The sequence below is a fragment of the Pteropus vampyrus genome, unplaced genomic scaffold (genome assembly GCF_000151845.1).
Source record: "Pteropus vampyrus isolate Shadow unplaced genomic scaffold, Pvam_2.0 Scaffold95, whole genome shotgun sequence".
Taxonomy (NCBI): domain Eukaryota; kingdom Metazoa; phylum Chordata; class Mammalia; order Chiroptera; family Pteropodidae; genus Pteropus; species Pteropus vampyrus.
This window is the reverse complement of record NW_011888876.1, coordinates 5,478,662-5,499,296: the sequence shown is the minus strand read 5'-3', so window position 1 is coordinate 5,499,296 and position 20,635 is coordinate 5,478,662. Positions and strand designations below refer to the sequence as shown.

The window sequence follows — 20,635 nt, the reverse complement described above, 5'->3', positions numbered from 1 at the left end:
ATGTTTCTTGGGGAGTAATTCTTTCTCTAATCCAATTAAGTCAGGTTCATCATTTTCTTTTAAGAATTCTTAATGTCAGGGTCCACCAACCCTTCTTCCTAGTACAATCTTGACGATCGGACTTGGTAGTATGTTTGTGTGGGACAACTGATATAATCTAAATGCTTTCAAATAAGAGACAAGATAATTGATACTGTCTGATTTCCTCAGTTACTGCGAGATTCTGTTACAGCAAATTTACTGTAAATTCTAATTGATAGACTGCCATTAACTAAAACTGAAGACATAATGCTTGACAGAAGACAAATCTATTAGAGGAAGAACTGGGTTCTCTTTATTGGCTGCGGCGCTAAAGGCTGAAGTGCTACACACTTATTTTCTGACCAGGCGAGCTCCACACCAGATATTTGCATTGTTTCACATTAACCTCTGCCGACAAATTCACAACACAGGGTCTCATTTACTGCCCTGTATTCAGAAAATGAGAAGCCTCAAAAAGAATGATTAATATGGGTTTACAAACGTGAACAAATATACTATGGGTATTCACTTCATAGGTGACCTAGTTCCTGGACTTGCTCAATTCTGTCTTTATAATGTCACGAAACATACAACTAACTCATTTTAATGTTTTTATGTCAAAATGTTTTAAATGTGGTCAATACAAGCATCTGTGTAAAGCTCACATACCGTATAAAACAAATTACTATAAATGATTAGAATCTTTTAAAAGTTAGACATGACAAAGGTTGACTGACTGCTAAGTACTGTAATCCCAAGAAAAGATATGGACCATATTTATCCTTTAAGATTTCAATCTTTAAGAGTCAGGCAAGCTAAGTTTTATTCTATCATCTTACCAAGTAGGAGTGTCAGGAAGAGGGGGCAGTAGAAGAGAGGAGTGAGGCAGAGGAGGTTTAGATAGGAAAAGACAAGGCAAACCAAAACTCTTTTATAACCTCTGGTACTTTCGTCCAACGATCAGAGCTTAGAAATAACACCTTACGCTCCTCATAACAAGTTATTTTTTAAAGAGGGACAATAGAAAAAGTATTTAAATTCTTTCATCCCCACACACTTATAACCACAAACTCTTATTTAAAAACACAACAGAGGCATCAGCTTGCTACAGACAGTCAACATTTGGAGACAGTAGCTTCTACTAAGAGATGGAAGGGACAACGGTGAACAGAAGACTTGCACCGGACTCCCCTTGACATCACCCTCAGAATGTTTCTTCATGCGCTGATAGTCAAGAAGTCAAAAGATCAGAATGTTTCAATATTCATGAGGTGGGACACAGAAGAGATCCAATAATTCATCTCATTTTATCTTCTTCAAAGTTTCTTATTTTAAAACAATGTAAATTCACATGGCACTTACAGTACTGTTGGTAAGCCCTGCTTCCCTGTTTCCTTTATATATTAATAATATAGTTTTATATATTTTCATTAAGAAAAATAAATTACTTAATGTGGCAATCATAGAATTGTTACTTCTCATAGCAGAATCTCAAGTTAAACATTTCTGTATGAACTTTAATGGAGGCGTTTCAATTTTGTGAGGAAACAAAACTTTTCTGATAAAAAGGCACCATGGAGTCTTTAAACTAGAAACAATTAAACTGTGAGCCATTTCATTTTTTTTCAGCAGTGACCAGTAAAACAGATAAGAAATAGCATGAGGGATGATGGACTTGGAAAATAACAAAAATGCCAAAAGCAAAGAAAAACAGCTGTTAAAAATTTAATGTTCAGTCACATGGCATCAGGGCATGAAGGTACATAAAACATTCTGAACAATGGAAGCACTGGAAAAGAAGTCTATTATGCCTAACTTTGTTTGGTTAGAGGTTAGATCAGTGACCAGAAACACACCGTACTACAGGAAATGTTGGTCAGTTTCTCTTAATTCCTTACATGCACTCTAACTCTCTGCCTGTTAGCAAAAACACTAGCCTGGACATGGGGTGGAGAAAAGCCAGCGCATGACTGTGTTAAACAGCAGTTATATGTCTGGAACCTGGGCTCTTCGAAGGTAAAATAATTGAGCTGGGTTATCATGAATGCCTCCTTGACAATCTGGATGAAGCTGAGCTACTGAGTTCATGCTGACAGAATTTTCTAGTTAGCCTGAAAATTCTTGGCAGCCCCCTCTCCCAGTTCCTGGGGGCTTTGTGGAGAGTAGGCATTATGCCACAAGCCACTGTCCATGCAAAACATCCGGCAATTGTGCACAGGTGAACGTAGCAGTAAGGTAAGTCAAAGAGAGCACTGTTCTAATTTACAGTAGAAATGTCACTCATATGATTTTTTCAGTGGCTCACTAGACAAGGTGGCCACTGGAAAGATACTAGCTAAAGGTTTGCAGCTGGGGAAGGCAGGAAAGTAAAGTCTGCAGCATTGTTACAATCCCAGCTGTGATCTCCGCACTATGCGAACGCCTTCGCCTAGCAGGATTCATACCAGCAAACTTCTGTCAAGACATGTCAGAAGTTTGTACTGGCACCAATATATATATATGAAAAGGAATTCTTGGGCAACTTCTTTGTGAACTCCTGAAAATCTCCCCCAATACTGAGAACAGAGGTTTGTCTTAGCCTAAGCCACAAGAGTCTCTGCAGTTTCCCTACCTACCCAGCACACTGGGTAAAATGTGATACTTTCCTTATTTATAAAACAGGGCAATTATCTACCTCATAGGGCTGTTGTGAGGCTTAAAATAATCATGTATGAGAAACTGCTTATAAAACAGTAAGTTATAAAATATCTTAACAGCTTGAATTCTGAGATACCCGCTGTTAATGCTTCTTACACACCGGGCCAGTCCTATTTAATCAAACAATAAGCTGGCTACGAAAATTCATTTAACAGATTATTTTGGATTGCCTGCTATGTATTAGGTACCATTCCAGGTGCTAAGGAAAAAGGATGGGCATAGGGAACAAGACACCTGCCCTCAATGAATCATAGGCTATATAACAAATCAGCCCATAAATTAGCACTGCAGCAAAAACAGAATCCTGATTCCAATACTACACTTCACTGGGTGTTTAGGTTTAGTTCTCCAGACCTGTCATGTACACAAGCTCTCACTGTGAACTCAAGGCAGTTTGAGTAGGTGAGTTTGCTCTGTGAACTCTTCTCATAAGCTGAGTGACCACCATCATTTACTGAGCAACTATGTTGTGCTGGGTATCGTACAGGTCGCACTACATAAACTCTCATTTAACCTCAAACAATTTTCTAAGGTATTTATTACTCACATTTTAAAACGAAGAAGAAACCTGTCCAAGGTCACACAGCAATAGTATCTAATGGAATTAAGAATCAAACACCTCCTGCCAAGCACCATATACCTCCTGCCAGGCACCAAGGTCTGTGTTTTTTCTCCTACGCCTCCATTAGCAGAAAGCCTGTGGTAATGTGGAAGTGTTATTCTACAGGACCTACAGATGAAGGGTCAGAATATGGAGAGATGACTGACAGCGCAGGAGAAATCTGACCTGTGACATAGTAAACAATACCAAAGAGATTCACTATGTACTCTGGCCAATGAAAATGTAAACAGTGATTTTAAATGAGTACTTAGATCCTCTTCCACAGAGGCAACCCCGAGGAGAGGGTGTGATGCCCTTACGTGCCCCAGGCCTCCAGCACTCTGCTCTCAACCACACCTTTTCCCTCTTTTAGATTTTAACTATGTGGCAACTGAAGATAGGGAAGAGAACGATGTAAGGTGTATAAATTTTGTGAATGGTCTGTTTCATGAGGAAGGGAGAGTTGAGATTCTATAGAAATATACCTCCTTGAAAAAAGTTACAATGTATTTTTTTAACTTTGAGAAAGCAAATGAGTGATTTTTTTTAAAAAAGGGATATCTTAGAAATTCCTGGAACCCTAACCAATCTTGTGCTTTCGCCCCATGCAACTGAAAAGAACTGAATCAAGGGGGTAGGAACTGTCTAGTGTGAGGTAATAAGCCCTACAAAATTCTTCAGCCCAGATCTCAAATACTCAGTTATGCTGGATCCTCAAACTTGCCAAGAAATATGCAAAACTGCTAGTGCATATCAAAAAACTGTCTTTGACAAAGCCCAGGTTAGACAAAATGAGCAAATCATAAGAGATAAAAAGAGTCAACAGGGCTGGGAGGTTAAGGACAACGGCAAAGCAAGTCTTTCTGCCATTCCAAAGGACAGGAAGTAACATGTATAAAACATTAGATCCCAGCTGATTCTTTCACCTTACCTGATCCCACAGAATCATGTTAACACCAGCTGATGAGATCCAGCTCGTAAAGAGGTCTTGAGATTCTTTAGTAACCCAAACATCTCAAACAGACTCCTACTTTACCACAATTCCATTCTATAATAACTAGTCTTCTAGTAAAGATCTGTTTTCTGTTTCTCTGAACAGAAATTAAAGTTATAAAGGCAACAGACTAAGCTTAAGGGTATCACTGAAAACTCTGACAAAATCCCATGTAAGTAAACAAAACCATGAAGAAAACGAAGCCTGATGTTTTCTTAATACTTTCAAAGAGATGTCTATGGCTACAAGCAAGCATATAATTAATCTAGTCGTTGGCAACTTCAGTCTTTCTCATCTCTCTATACTCAAATAACCTGTAATAATACCTATATTTATAACTATACTTAGAAATGGTTAGTTTTACACCAGGGGGTCAAGTAGAACACAGCTTACCAGAATTAACAGAATTATCTTGATACTTCAGAAATCATTTTATAGTTCTACAGTTAATGGTGAACTGAAAAGCTGTTAAAGAAATTAAGCCATTTAAAATTGGTTCTTCAGAGGTGTTAGAGATATTGTATACAGCAAAAAAAGTACATGCATAAACCCAATTATAGATTGGATGCATTTTAATTTTAAACTATGATTCATAAATATATCTAGTTACATCTCTTAGGTTTGGTATGGTTGATTTTAGTTATCCCCAAAAAACATTTTTAAAAGGAGTCTATCACTTTTACTTTCAGAGATCCTAACAAGTCATGCTTGCCAAAACACGAAGTTCTAACATCACTGGGAGCTGTCTTTTTCTACCTTTACCATAGACTTGAAATAAATTAAGAAACTGACCAATATTTCTTACTGCACTGGTATTTCAGGTAGGGGAGAAAGCAATGGGACTTGTTAAACGTCTAGTGATGAAAAACAGCAACAGGGCGTCTCCATTGGCCCAGATGGGCCACACTGCCTCTAAACTGTCATGACAGAGAAGGGCCAGTTGGTCAAAGGTCTGACACAGGAGAAATATCACACGCCAAGTTTCTTGGGACAGGACTGAGAGGCAGAAACAAGCAAATTGACAGGATAAAAACATCAGAAAAAGAAGCCCAGTTCCATCATTACTTCTCAAAACTGAACAGATTTCTCACTCTACTTTTACAAGGATGGCACTGCCATACAGGAATTCTTTTTAACTTCAGAAGCGAGTTTAGTTTAAGGCATGATTCCCACATATATCATATTCAAAATGGTCACGGGATCACAAACCTCCTAGAAAAAAATGTACTAAAGATTATTTACTTCTAAAAAATCAATCCCCCAATTTATAACTCTTACATTATAAAACATATTTACACATGGGCAGTTAGATAGAGAATAAATCTTATAAGGTTAGTTATTAGAAGTCAAGAGAAATGTACAAGTGAGTAATTTGAAATAAGTGAATAAATTTGAAAACAATACTGTTTTTTTAATCCTAAAATCAGACCTAAGCCAAACTACATAGAATAGGTTGAATGACACCAATAACAATGGAATACTATACAAAGTAAAACAGAACACAAGAACAGTATAAAAATTAGAGTTAAGACCAACATGATAAGCACAGGTTTTTGAATTAACATATTTTATATTTCAAATGTATACATTTTTGCAAAATATTCTGATTTATGTAATAAGCTGTTTAAAATACTATGAGTGGCATAAAACAAATGAAGACAGTTATTTCTTAAATCCATAAAGCATAGTTAACAAAACAAATATATGTACATATATATGTGTGTGTATACCTCCATCCTTCTTCTCCAATTCGTCCCTAATTAGAGGAGAAGTAAGTATCACCTTCAAAGTTAGTGTAGGCTCTTTTGTATTCCGAATTATAATAGATGCCTCATCTACACATTGTTCCACTTGATATTTCTCTTCTGTGAGTTTCTGAAAGTCACCAAGATTTCAAAAACATCCAATTAGATTAAAATCTCAAAAAAAAAAAAGGATGATTGCCCCTTATTTTCCAAACTTATTAACTACTAGTTATACTGTCCCAGGAGATCAACAGTCTTAACCAGTTCTTTAGTTTAGGGGTAACATTTCTCTCCCCTCCCACCTTATCAGCAAATTCTCTTTCTCCATCCTTCAAAAAGCAACCATGATGTCAACTACCTATACAATTACTAACAGTATTTAAATTCATTTTTTCTAATATTTGAAAGTAAAATACCAACATCATTATGTGATAAAGGATAAATTATTACAGAGAACTAATGTAGAAAAATAAATCACTGGGAATGCACTCTAAACCAATACCTTTTTTGATAAGACAGCCTAAAAAGGAACTCTTACTTACTGAGGACTTACAAATTTAAGATTATGTAGATTTTTTAAAGAGAATCAAGTAAGAATGAATAAAAAAGCATCTCTACACAGTCACTCATTGGCCAAAAGAAAAAAAAAAAAAAAAGAGCATAAATAACTCCCTTTTCTAACGATAGGACTCAGAGATCATTCCAGTGAGACCTATCCTTATATGTGACAAGTCATCTGACACCCATAGGGAAATGTGCATTGCTTCATTCAACACACAACTATACACATAATTTAAGGGCCATCCACAATCACCAATTAGAGTCATATAAGTTATATTTAATATATTATTATACATTGAATATATAGTTTAATAAATTCTACAGGGCCTTTCTTGGTGGTGAAATTTAGTATCTATTACCTGACCTAAATAGCTGAATGGAAACTCTACTGGGTCTCTGTTCGTTAGTGTGCATTAAAAGAATTCAGAGCCATTTACATAAAAATAACATTTTACAATTAAAAAGATAGAAAAGATAGAAAATAGAAAATTTATTATCTAATTGTGAATAGAAGCCAAGGCCAGGAAAGGATACGCAGTGACTGGGAAAACCAGAACCAGAATAGAGAAAAAAGAGAAAACTGCCCACATTCGTTTTATGACTATTAGAGAATTAAAGATGTCCATCAGAGAACGAGTCAAACTAAATTTTTCAATTATGCAGGCAGATCAACATAAGACACATCCAAAGTAATAAACAGATGGTATGAGTTCTGGACTAGCCTAATTATAAGAGATTTCTTGTTTGGGTCATCCTTCTCCTCTCTAGCTCAAGGAAGTTCTAAAATTACTCTTGAAAAGAATATGTCGAGAAAAGGAATGGTACAACTTCAATTAATTAAGGTACTTAGATAACTGAAAGTTTTGCTCTGGTAAGTGCTCAGGAAAAAAAAAAAAAGATTTTTAACTCATAGGAAAATAAGATCATATCACATCAGAAATTGGTTTTCCCTACAAATGTCAAGAAAACAAAGGGTAAACAGAGAGTAAAGGCAGAAATCATCCTTAAACTAATTTTCTAAAATACTATTAGTAAGAATAAATGTGTTAACTTACATGTATGTGGGCATATGTGTTTGTACATGTATATAATTTAATCTGAAGTGGGTGTACAATTATATCCTCATTTTATTTGGGTACCTTTACCCAAATATCTCTAGTAAGGGATCTATCTAACCATCATACAAGGCAGTTGGTTTTACTGTTAGATAATTCTATTGGCTATATTAAATTGAAACATGTTTCTCATAATTTCCATTATCTTAAGAGTTCAGGCCTCTTTAACCTTCTACAAGAAGCCCTTCAAAAACCTAAAGATATCTGTGTTTGGTTTAATCTTCTTTAGCCTAAAAAGCCCTCATCTCTTTAAATTTGAAATGGTTTACACAGCCTGCACTCTCTCCTGCACCCTTCCCTTGAACACTTGCTAGCTCGACAAGAGCATTTTAAAACTGTGGTGGCCAGAAATACACTCTCACTCAGGAGAGAAAAAAATGCAGAATTCACATAGTTGTGATCTGCACTGAGAAAGCTTGGCCCAATCTCCTGCATCTTTAATACTGGAGAAATATGACAGACTTTCAGAATAAGAACGATTTATTACACCACTGGTTCTCAGCCTTTTTCCCCACACTGACACATGAAGACTATGACTACTCTTATTAGAAATAGGACTTAATGAAAGGGAACAGAAAGGGGGGTGAAATGGTTGAAAAGCCTCTGATATGTCCAATCATTTGATTATTACTTTATTATAGATTTAAGAGTAACAACGTTCACTATAATTCAGAAATAGAGATTAAATTTTAAAGCAATTTAAAAATAATGAAAACAAAAGGAATATTATTAACATTCTAAACAACAAAAAGAATACTTGGCCAGAAACCGGTTACTAAGTAAATGTTCTGTTTCTTAAGCTTGATTGTACTCTATGCTGCTTTCCACTTTCCCTCCTGATACGATTGCAAAAGTATTTTTTAAAATTTTTAAGAAATTCAATCCTATGAAAGTCCAGAAAATTTTCTTCATTTATTCACTTAAAAAAAAAAATTAAGATCTAAGGCAGACTGATAAAACAGGTGCTCTAAAAATTAATATAGGGGACTATGTCAACAAGTAACACAAATCTGACTGTCAAGAATGACAGACAATAAAAATCAGGAAGATGGCTTTGAAAATCAGTTGAACATGAAAGAAAATGATCTACTAAACAGCTAATAAAAAAAAAGTTTAAAATTCCTATTACTTGGGAGTGGGGGGAAGAGCCTTTTTAGAAGAAATACAAATAAAAGAAACCAACAAAATAAAAGCGCATTCAACAACTCAGTTTGGACCTTGTGGACTAATATCTATTTATGTGACATGGATATGAGGGCTAACTGAAATGAAATCATCAAAAAGCTATAAGCTAATTATACCAGAGATAAGACATCTGAAACTGAAAGATGATCACAGCTTCCCAATTGTGATGAAATTGGCCCTCGGAGCAGCTGGCAGAGCAGGTCCTAGGGTGACCACAGTCCTAGACCAACTGGTTGCCTGCAGCCCTGAGGTGCTCGCAGCATTCACCAACATCCTCCAGGAAGCATAACAATATTAAATTTTTCTAAATGCATCCCAATGTGAAAAAGGTTTGGAAACAAAGAATTAAAGTGATTTTCCATTAACGGAACGAATGGGCGATTATTAAATTGACTGCTTCTTCAATTTTAAAAGTTATCATCTATGCAAGTCTCCAGTTGTCCAGGCTTTTTTTGATCATTAAATTCTTTTCTGCATTATACCAACCCTTCCAGGCATTTTATAATGCTGAGAGACCTAGCCTGGAAAACATGAAGACTCTCATCAAGATACACCTGAAAATGGTAAGGCTGTACCTTGATAGCCATCTTAATTCGGTAAATATATCCTGAGTACTAATCTCCAGAAATGTGACAGATGAGTCAGTGACCCAGAGTACTGGTAATCCTTTTGTCTGTATCTATCTTTTACTATTACCTATTTCTTGTTATTGAATTCATCAAGGAAACTACCTATTTTCACCTTTTTTACAAATTTTCCTAGAGGTGCAATTGAACTGTACTCACCTGAATCTGAATAGGAAGATTATCTTTGACTGTATTTAACAGGGTCTCTGTGGGTTTGTCTTTGCACATTAAAACCAGCTCCAAGTCCATATCATCTTTAATCAGCAAGCCTTTTGCAACCAGGCCAATCCTCATTACACCACACAACGTCCGACCACCTTGATCCCTAAAAATAAAAGTCTGAATGATTACTTTTACAACCTATTTCCTAAATTAAAACTTAATCATTACTTGGCTACCTGGATATCCTTACAAACTGATAAGGAAATATATAAGTCCAGATATCCAAAATTCCACAAAATTAAGTCTCTGATTTAAGCCTCATAAAGAATATTCCCCAAGGAATCAATAGGGAGCATATTTCAGACTATAGATCTTTCCATTTTTCATTATATCTATATTACTTGGGAAAATCCAAAAATACTGTATCCCCTTAAACACTTTTTCAAATTTGTAAAAAACTGCTATTATCTTTTTGTTGGTAATTAAAGAATTTGTGAGAAACATGAATACCACAGGATACAGACAAAGAACATCGGGGTGGAACTCTAAAAGCCCTGGACTCTACTGCTAGTGGTGCCTGCTGATTCAGTATCCATAACTGTCAAATGGCGATCAGCTAGGTGAGCCCTGGCTTGTTCCTTCCAGCTGTATCATTCCAGGAGTCCATGAAAGTTTATGGGGAAAGCAGAATAATGTGATAAAAGCAAAGAGGTGAAGAAAGAAGGAACAGACCAAAGATAATTGGCCAGAATATGCATTCCAAATCCAGCCGTAGCTAAAAGAACAAACGCACTCAAAGGACATCAAGTCATAAGTGGTTCATAAGAATAATGTTAACATCTATCCTTAATTTCAATACTAAAAGTTTCTTATTGGTTCATTTTCCTTAATTACAAGTGAAAATTAACAGCTGAGCAGTTAAGTAAGCAAGTGTCTGAGTACAGAAAGGATATCCAATCTCTCCTGCTCCTGAGGCTTACACAGCAGTTAAGCAGTAACCTGCTTAAAAGGGGAAGAGAAAGTAACATCTAAGAACAAACTGCACGCCACGATTCTCATTTAAACCTCACAATAAACCTTCATCTGAAAGGCAAAAAAAAAAAAGAATCTCAGAAAAGCTAATTAATTGTTCAAATTCACAGAGAAAGTAAAATGGCAAAGCCTGGATTCAAACTCTAGTTGGTCTGACCACAACTCAGGTTCTTTACATTATTATGGTTGCATCCCAAGTTCAGAAGAGGGAAAGGTTAAAAGCAGAGAGGACAAGCAAAGCAACCTGAAAGTCTGACTTCAGAAGAGCCTTGATTTGTTTAGTAGGAAGAAAGGTCTAAGTGGAGGTAAAGAATCAGCAGAGTTGGGCTGAAGTCAGTGGAGTGGAGAATGAACTAGAGAAAGAAGAGAGAATCGAATTGTGGTTGTGGAAACAACACAGTAAATTATAAGAAATCTAGTCACTGGATGGGTGCTTGGGACACCTTAGAGATTCAATAAACCATAAATCAGTGAAAAACTATAAGGCTGTAAAAGTATAGAAAGAAATAAAAAGCATTTTAAAGCAGTGACCCAAGTGTAGAGACTTATTTGATATTAAGAATACTCAGTCATCTTTGATTTTTTTTTTCTTCTGCATCCCTGTCCTCTCATCTTCTCATTCTCCCAAATCGAATAATAGTTCATAAATTCCCCGTCCACAGCACCCTTGAACCGCTGCTTTCAAACTGGTTTCTTTTCAGGCTCACATTACCCCTCACCTAACCTACCTCAATAACCTCCTTTCATTGGCCTTATCAACTAACCTCTGCCATCTCCAGTCTACTGCACACAGTAGACTGCAACCAGAATAATCTTCAAAAGCACCACACAGATGGCACTCTGCCTATTATCTTCCTGGTGTCCCACTGCACATTTAGATACTTAGCATTTTGGGAGGCAATTTAGGAGACAGCATGACTTCCTGATTTACACCCTGGCTCTGCTACTTGCTGTGTAACACTGGACAAATTACTTGACTTTTTCAGCCCACGTTCTCATTTGTAAAAAGGTAATAATACTTTCATCTCAAAGTGGTACTGAGAATATCATTTAAGTAATGAACTTAGCCCAGAATCTTGCATATATTAATAGCTCAATAAACAATAGCTATTAATACTTCAAATGGTCTCTACACTTTCTCACGCCTAGATCTTTGCTGAGATTTTTTCTTCTACTTGCACTGCCTGCCAAACCCCTACCCATCCTCTAAGCCTACCACAAATGCTACCTCCTTCATAAAGTTTTTTCTGACCCCTAGAACCAGCGTATCTCCCTGCTCTGTACTTCCATTTTAGTTACGGGAAATTAAAACAAAGATGCTATGAAAACTGGATCTGAAGTCTGACAGCCTAGAATATAAATCCTGGCTCCACCACACACTCAGTGACCTTAAGCAAGTTAAAGTTTGTTAAGATTCTGAGTCACTTTTTTTTTTCCATAAGCAAATCTGAAGAAGTGGAAATTTCATAAATAAATGGGGGCAGAAGAGGAGGATAATAACAGAGACTAGGTTTATTGTACAATAATGTGAAATGTAATCTAGTACAGTAGCCGGCACTCAAGAAATGGTAGCTATTAACTAGCCATTGTTAGCTCACTTATTAAATTCTGTATAATTATGATATACTTATACAGAGGAGGAGGGAGAGGGGAGAGTGGAGAGGGGAGAGGGGAGAGGGGAGAGGGATGCAGAAGAAAAAAAAAATCTTTCAAAAATCTTTCAAAAAATGGTCTTATATAGAAGACAGCATGACTGAGCAGAGGAACTAAGTCCTGATTTACTCCCGTATTTCAACAACGAATTTGAATATAGAAGGCACTGTAAAGCAAGCGACCCAAATACGGACAATTACTTAAATTCATAACAGAGTCCTAATATTCCTAACAATACAAATGGTGGGAACTTGTGCACTTTGACTTTTGAGTCAGTTTATAAAAAGGTAAAATAAGAGTGCACAGGTGAAACCTGTCTAACAGTGCCTGGCAATAGAAGGTGCTTAATAAATATCAACTAGCCGTCATCTGTCTTTGTGCCCTCTGTAGTACTCAGCATATACCAGGAGTGCAATACACATCTATTATCAAACATAGCTTTGTTCCTGAAGATGTGCCTGCCTCTGGTTTATACAAAATAAGGGCACAATTCTGCACAACTTGAGCTCTACCACGTGAGAAGAATCAGACAAGCGCTCAACCTGTGACTGTTCCACAAATTGGAGATACTTTACAGAGACAATCAAGAGCATCCACACATAGAGCTATAATTAAAAATCTAAACGAACATAGATAATGCAGTGCATTATCTTTTTTAAATCTTTAAAACAAAAACCTTTAAAACACAGTAACCTGAACCAGTTAAGCAAAAGTCTACCAGAGCCCTTTCCAAAAGTCTGCCCAACCTTGAGAACGAACCACAGAAGATGTATTAAAAAGGCCTGAGCTCCACTGAAATATGAAACTCCTCTTAAAAATGATAAAAATGGCAAATTTTATGTTATATATTTTATAACACACACACAAAAAGTTTTAAAGGGCATAAACGATTCCAAAGTACAATTTAAATACGGAGCGTATGACTATTTTACTTGCACGGGGGCTGGGATATACAGAACAAGATTACTGGATAATACTGCTAATGTTAACAACAACTCCAAATTTTGACAGTATCTTTTTTAAAGCCATCATATGCAGAAAAACTGAATTACTGCCAAGGACCTTGAAAGTGACAAAACTACAATGAGATACAATGTATATGTTACCTATAAATAGTTAACAAAGTAAAGGAATTATGTCCTTCAACTGAAAACTGATACTGATTATCTTTCATCTGAAAATGAAAAGGTTACACTATCTTTCTGTGAAGAAATCAATTTACCAATACTTTCCTACTATTATCTACTTATCACATTGATTTAGAATTAAAACCGGAAAAAAACTTCTGTAACCTCTATCCTCAATTTACAAGTTTTAGTCAATGTTTTCAATCCTATTAATACAGCACAGTTAAATGAGCTTCATCTTTCAAAGTAAATCATACACTTATTCTAATCCTAGTGACATTGCTCAAAACAATAACTCTAAGCTTAGCATGTCATAAAAAGTTTCATGATCTGACTCCAGTTATCATCAGCTTCATCTGACTAATCTCTTACTATTGTTATAGCACTGAGACTCTTCTGCTATAACTGTTGAAGGGTCTGGCTCCTATTAGGCCTTCTTTCATTTCACTATATGGAAGAGAGCGAGCTGGATCCTGGGAATCAATAAGGTAAACAACAGTCAAAAATATCTTTAGAATACATTTTCCTGCACTCTTTCTTCTACACCAGTGTTTTAAAATACCTGGCAAAATGACATTTTATGATTGTCCCAGAAACAAAAAACACTATTTATTTCCAAATTGAGGAGACTGAACCAACACATGAAAAAGATGACATATCGTAACCTCCGAAAGACAAGATTTTAAACAGTTTGGTGCACTCTCCAAGGGCATCTTGCACAAGTCCATCTTTTTCTGGTCTAATCATTATTCCTTTCTTGTTTTCCTTTCAAATTTAACTCAAAAATTCCACAAACATTTACTTCCTTGTTTACAATCATATAAATGAGAAAACCCAAAGAATACCATACACCAAATGAAACCCGGTGGGATGGGACCCTGGACTTTTCTAGGCGCTACTGTAAAGCGCCATGAAGGTCAGGCCACACTCACTTGGAGTAGGTGTCTGTGGCCTCATCCTTCTTCACTTCTGTCTCACTCTCTGTTTTTGTGCCTTTATTTGTTTCATCCAGCCAATCTGAGACATGTTTAAGAGCACATTCAACAGTAGACACCATATTCTGAACAGCTTCAAGTTCCTCTGGAGATGGATAGATTGTTGAATGTTTCACCATAACATGGCGATCATCGTTGGCAAAGGATCTAATAGATCTCTGTCGAGAAGGAAAAAGAAAACAATTACTTAAAATTTAAACAATGCTACCTGAAAAAGATGACATACAACTATATTTAAGTCACAGCATTAATTGTCAAACTGTTGTGAAATAGTTAACATTGAGACAGTAAAAAATTGCTCAGTAATAGGAAGTGAACCCCATTCTGGTAAACACACCAGGAAATTAGAGATCTTTCATTCATGTTTTGGCAAAGTTCACCCAGTTCGCACTTGGTATTATGTATGTAGACACTACCTTTTAGCTGAATCTATGTGTTCTGAATACCACTTCGAAAAGGTCACCCATATCACACATCATCGGTGAGAAACAGATACTTTCTAGCTTGACTAGAATATCTGGAAATGCATGATGGTGACTCATGATACCCAGTCTTCAGTGTCCTCCTTTCTAAGAGATTTTTGTACCTGGAAAAACTGAGCTTTCATAATACAATAATAATACAAAATACAACATTATGCATGAACACTAGAAAAACTGTGGACGTGAGAATGCTGTTTACTATTTGGCATTCAAAACTTTGGCATGAGGCTTTAATTTTTAGAATAGATTAATAGGAGACAATCCAAATTCCAGAACAGGGAAAATACATATTGCAGAAGAATCAAATTCCCAAACTAATTTACAAGTGCATCACATTCTCAATCTAAATCCCCTCAATACGCAACGAAAATAATTTTAAAGCTCACTTGGGGGGAAAAATCAATAAAAGTATCAAGAAATATTCTACAAAGTTGGTTGGGTGGTATCACTATGCTAAAACAAAATATCGAAAGTTTAAAAAGCAATAATTAAAATTACATGCTGGCTCAGAAGTCAGTGAAGCAGATTAGAGCCTAGAAATAGAATGAATTTCATGAAAATTTAATAGAGTAGATCCTTTACACTCATGAGTCACATGTCAAAACCTTTGAATATTTCCAATTTACAAATACCAAGAAGACGCTTATACCAGTAAAAAGCGAAATGAACAAGGATAATTTGGTGAGTTTCCATAAAGCCAAAAAGTATTCCATCTAAAGGGTGGCTACAGTGTCTTCACTTACATGAAATTATGTGCTAGTAAATGGTAAATACTTGTTTTTTAAAGTCTTTACCCCAAAATGTTCACAATTCTTTATCAGTGTTACTCTGTTTTTGTTTGAATATCAATATTTTAAAAATCATATTAATTTGGACACTAGAAAATTAATAGCATAGTATCATTGTTCCTTATAAAATGAGCAAACTATAACTAAAAAGGCAAGCAATTCTTTGAAACTCTGAATTATTAAATTATTATATAATAAAACGACTAAAAACAAAAACAAAACTTCCTTTTTTCTTAGATAAAAGTCATCTCTGTCTAGATTTCTTTCCTGTTCCAAGGCCACAACAAGTTTCCCAGCTGGAGTCTTTTGCCACAAAGAAACAAACTTTAATCACTTCATGAGATTTACTCACATATCTCAAAACAAATAACAAGGAAACCAGAGAGCCATATAATGAATTAGGTTGTTCTTAGTTGGTTTACTCTTCAGAAAAGAAATTCTACTAATATTTTAGTTCTGGATGGTAGGGAAAATGTTAACTTGAAATTTCCTCTGTCATTTAGTTTTATGATGAGTTTACTAAAGTACTTAGTCAGCTAAATTACTCAGCCCCGCACACTGGCCTCACCATAATTAAACTACATGTTGCTACATAACACAAACCTTTGGTGTTTCTCTCACAAATAACACTGACTGCCAATGTTAAATCCAAGAATTGACTAGATGTGACAGCATCATAAAACAATGGTGAAAGAACTCAATAAACAATATTAAAAAAATGGAGGGTGATCTTATTTACCCAAATAAGCTCCAAGTAGATTTTTTTTAAGTATTAAAAAATCAGATTGGAAGAACTATGCAGAAACAGAACGTTCTCATTCGAATCTGACACCTAAGGATAGGAGAAATTGGAAAATATCCACCAAACAATTAAATTATGTAAAAACATAAAATTCCTAGACCCAAAAAACTGAGCTAAATTTAACATAAGTAAACTGGGAAAGGAATTTTCATCAACTATGACCAATAATACGTATAAAGCTTTTCTTTAAATTATAAGAGTATCAATACTGTAATAGATAAATGAGCTAAAGAGGCAAATAATTCACATGGGAGGGAACAAGTCAGCATCATTTTTTTATATCTCACCATAAAACTAAATGACAGAGAAAATCTCGAGTTAAAATTTTTCCCCATCATCCAAAACTAAAATATTAGAATTTTCTCTCTAAAGAGAAAACTGTTATAATCTCTAGAACAAATTTTTTAAAAATCAAACAACACTTAAAGAAACACCATCAGACTTACTAAACAACATATTTCAAACATAATGATGATTAATATTTTTGTGCTTTTTCTCCCACTTATAACATCTTTTTTAAGCCTTTTCTCACTTATACTAAGGGAAAAATTCACACAACATCCTCCAGAACCAAAATACTAAGAAAAAAATTCAGTATGTTTTACCAATTAAAAAAAAACTAGGCACCAGGTTATGACCTCATCTAAAATCTCAAATTCAAAGTATGAATTTTCTACAAAAAGCACCCACTACAATCACCAATTTGACCCTATTATTTTAAAAGCATGTGGGAAAAGGTGGCTTTTCAAATTAAATACACATTTTATAAACTCCTACGGCCATTCACAGTACCAAAGACTGATTCAGGATTTTTAATTTCCATGGGAAAAAATTAAACTTCAGGTAGAAGACTAAAGAAATCACATAATTTCAAGTTCAAGGTCACCTTAGCCATTTGTATCAGTTTGCTAATGCCGGTTTTATTAGAAAATATTATTTATGAGCATTCCCTCCTTTGTATTTAATAATTTATGGCCTGCAGGCTCATGGGGCTCCATCTTGTGGTTTAAAGGGCTCATAATAAATCTGAACTCATCTGCTTCGCCTAAACAGTAGAGTGCCATCTTTATTTGATGCACTGGAGCCAAAAGTTAACACCATTGTTTTTCACTTGACCTCACTGTTAACACTTTCAATCTGAAACTACTGAGATCTTTTGTAACTTAAGACACACAAATAATAACCTACCATGGTTTTCTATAGTGTTTTAGCTTCTTTTTCCGATCCTTTCCCCTCTTCCTTGTGGTCTTCACTAGACACTGTTTTGTGTGACAGTACCTCCTCATAAGCCTGAGTCCCCTGACACCTCAGAGTCAATACAGCGAAAATGTCTGAAGACTGCTCTCTGGATTACACCTACAAGAGAAAAAGAAAAATAACTTTTCAAAAATGCTTATTCACAATTCGTTTCGTATCTGAGTGTGGAGCCTATAAACATGCTGTGGATCAAAAAGTAACAATCTTTATAAAGGAAAACTACCTCATTTCAAACAAAAGGCTAACATATCCTTTAAAGGTATGGGCTCAAGAAAGAGCCTAAGTGATATGGCCAGAAAAGTAACCCTCCTGGGTAGTCACAATGTGGCAGCTGGCTAACTCCTCTCAAAGATAAATACATATTAACAAACACAGATTTAGTAAAAAAGTACCACCTTAAAAAGTAATACTGCTATGGTTGGCAGTAATGTTACAATTAACCTTGAGATTTTTCTATTTGAAATTAGCATTAGTCAGACCTATCCAAAAATCAGATAAGACACCTGAAAATATAACATCACCACTGACTGTAACCATGAGGCTTTTCCATTTGATACTGCCATCAAACAGACAGCACATGTTGGCACAAAGTGTTTTCTTTAATCATTTTTAGGCCTAAAATTCAGAAGGCTTTTTTGGCTCTGATCCCCTAACTCCTGAGACCCTACTCCCCCTCAACCTATTATACACTGTTATGTCAGATGCCTGCATATTCACTAGATCTGACTTCATCACCCATGGATGACTATGGCCAGGATCCTACTGTATATTTCTGTCCAAAGGCTTCATCACTCCTTTGTTCCATCTTTAGGAGATTTTATTCCAGATAGGGTAAAAGTAAACTCTTCTAATCATTGATGAAATCCTTATATAAGCCTACCTACAAAAAAAAATAAAAATAAAAACTAGAGAGTGGCCATCAAAATAGAACACATGCTTTAACTATGTAGGTATCAGGAGTAATTTACACACCACAGAGTACATAAATTCACAAAGAAACAGTTTCCTCCTCATTTTCAGCATCTTTTCTTCAATTCCCTTTAAATAAAGAAACCCCCTTATTCTTTTTCTATAAGTTTCCTAACGCAGTCCATACTCTCTTAAAGAAAAAAATCCTTTCTGAATTTTTGGGACCAGGAAAGTTACAGGTATGACATTTAACTCTATCCAATATCACAAATGAAAAAACAGACCCACCATTATAGTCAAATGATACTCAGCTCTGACCTACATGCAAAACTATTCATATCCTATAACCAACTTCCCTGACACTGGTTTAAAAAGCCACCTGAAGTAAGCTAGTGAAGCTTGACTAAAACAAACAAACAAATGGGTTATGTAACTGGATTAATGGAACCTACTTTATCACACATATCACATCAAGGTAAAGAGGGATCGTGAACACACTCCACGTCATAGGATCCTTTTATACAATAACGATACAAACTAAAGCATGACCCCACGGTACGAGACATTGCAAAGATCTTTTGTCACTAAAATTATACCTTCTATAGAAAGATTGTACCACACAATTTAATTTAGTCTTTGGTATTTCTCATTCCCAACCCTACTCTATTCTAGGGGACTCAACCATTCAGTAACTAGCCGTGAATCTAGCAGCCAAAAAGGATTGCTATACGTTCAGTTGAGGACTGAAAGTCCACAAACTTCACTTTGTAAAAAGGTGAAGGCAATAAAATAAATCATATTAAGAAAGTAGACTGAAAGCAGAAAAAGCAGGAAGAATGCTAAGAAAAAGCTGATGTGGTAGAGAAATTGTGGATGATCAATATAAAAAGTATAGCACTCTTCAGTCATTTAGCACAGTGTAACCATCCCTACACATATATCAAGAAGCCCTGGGAGCTTCAGGGTATTATAATGAGGTAATTCATGATAAAAGCAGTGTATCTCAGAATCCTATTTTGTTGGTACTATAAAAGGAATTTTGAAATCACCTGGCCCAATTCCACCCACCTCCTCAGTTTAGAAAAGAACTACAATCAGAAATATTAAGGTCACAACTAATCAGGGACAAGGCCTGATCCAGAACCTAAATCATAGCCCTAGGCTCTTCCCCCTACTGTATCAATCTGAGAAAAAAAGCTGAATTACATATGGTAGACTGCAAGCAGATAGGGAAAAACTCCAACACATTTTTAAAGAGTTTCTCTTTTAAAAAATGGTTAACTTAGTGGATAAAATTCTGGCCTTGAAATTAAAAAAATAAAAAATAAAAAAAACCCTCAACTTTGCCATTTAATAGCTATGTGACCTTAGAAAATTATATGACTCAGAAAATCACTTAATTTCCTTGGGTCGCAGTTTCCTTTATCTATAAAATGAGAAAATATTCCACTACTAATAGCTAACATTTAATGGAACTAATTCTGTACTAGACACTGTTCTAAGAGCTTTTCATATACTACCTCATCAATTACTGTCTCATTTAACACAATAAGGAATCTAGAGCATAAAGAATATAACCTAATTAAAATCACAAAGCAAAAGTATACAGTAGAGCCAAGATTCAAACTTCTTTCAATAATATTTTTTTATCTAAAGGCACTTACACTTATGTTAGGGAATAAACTTTAGCTATTTCAAAAAATACGTAATTACAAAGGCCGTATGACAGAACACAGGCTTTGGAGTCAGACAGGCTTAGAATCAAGTACAGGTATGCCTCCTTTGATTGTGCTCTGCTTTACTGCTCTTCAAAGGTATCATGGATTTTTTTACAGATTGAAGGCAAGACCCTCCACCAACAGAGATTACGACTCTTTTTACTG

At 35.5% G+C, this 20,635-nt stretch overlaps 1 protein-coding gene across 7 annotated transcripts in view; it reads right to left on the bottom strand.

The window, feature by feature from the left end:
* STRBP (spermatid perinuclear RNA binding protein) overlaps positions 1-20,635 on the bottom strand; it is a 113,988-nt gene that overhangs the window by 37,342 nt on the left and 56,011 nt on the right. For all 7 annotated transcript variants that reach the window (XM_011364311.2, XM_011364313.2, XM_011364314.2 and 4 more), the window contains 4 exons: positions 17,775-17,942; positions 14,452-14,672; positions 9,705-9,870; positions 6,044-6,188 (listed from right to left, as the gene is read on the bottom strand). In XM_011364311.2, coding sequence (XP_011362613.1) covers positions 6,044-6,188; positions 9,705-9,870; positions 14,452-14,672; positions 17,775-17,777 — 535 coding nt within the window. In that variant the 5' untranslated portion in view covers positions 17,778-17,942. The remainder of the gene's footprint in view (positions 1-6,043; positions 6,189-9,704; positions 9,871-14,451; positions 14,673-17,774; positions 17,943-20,635) is intronic.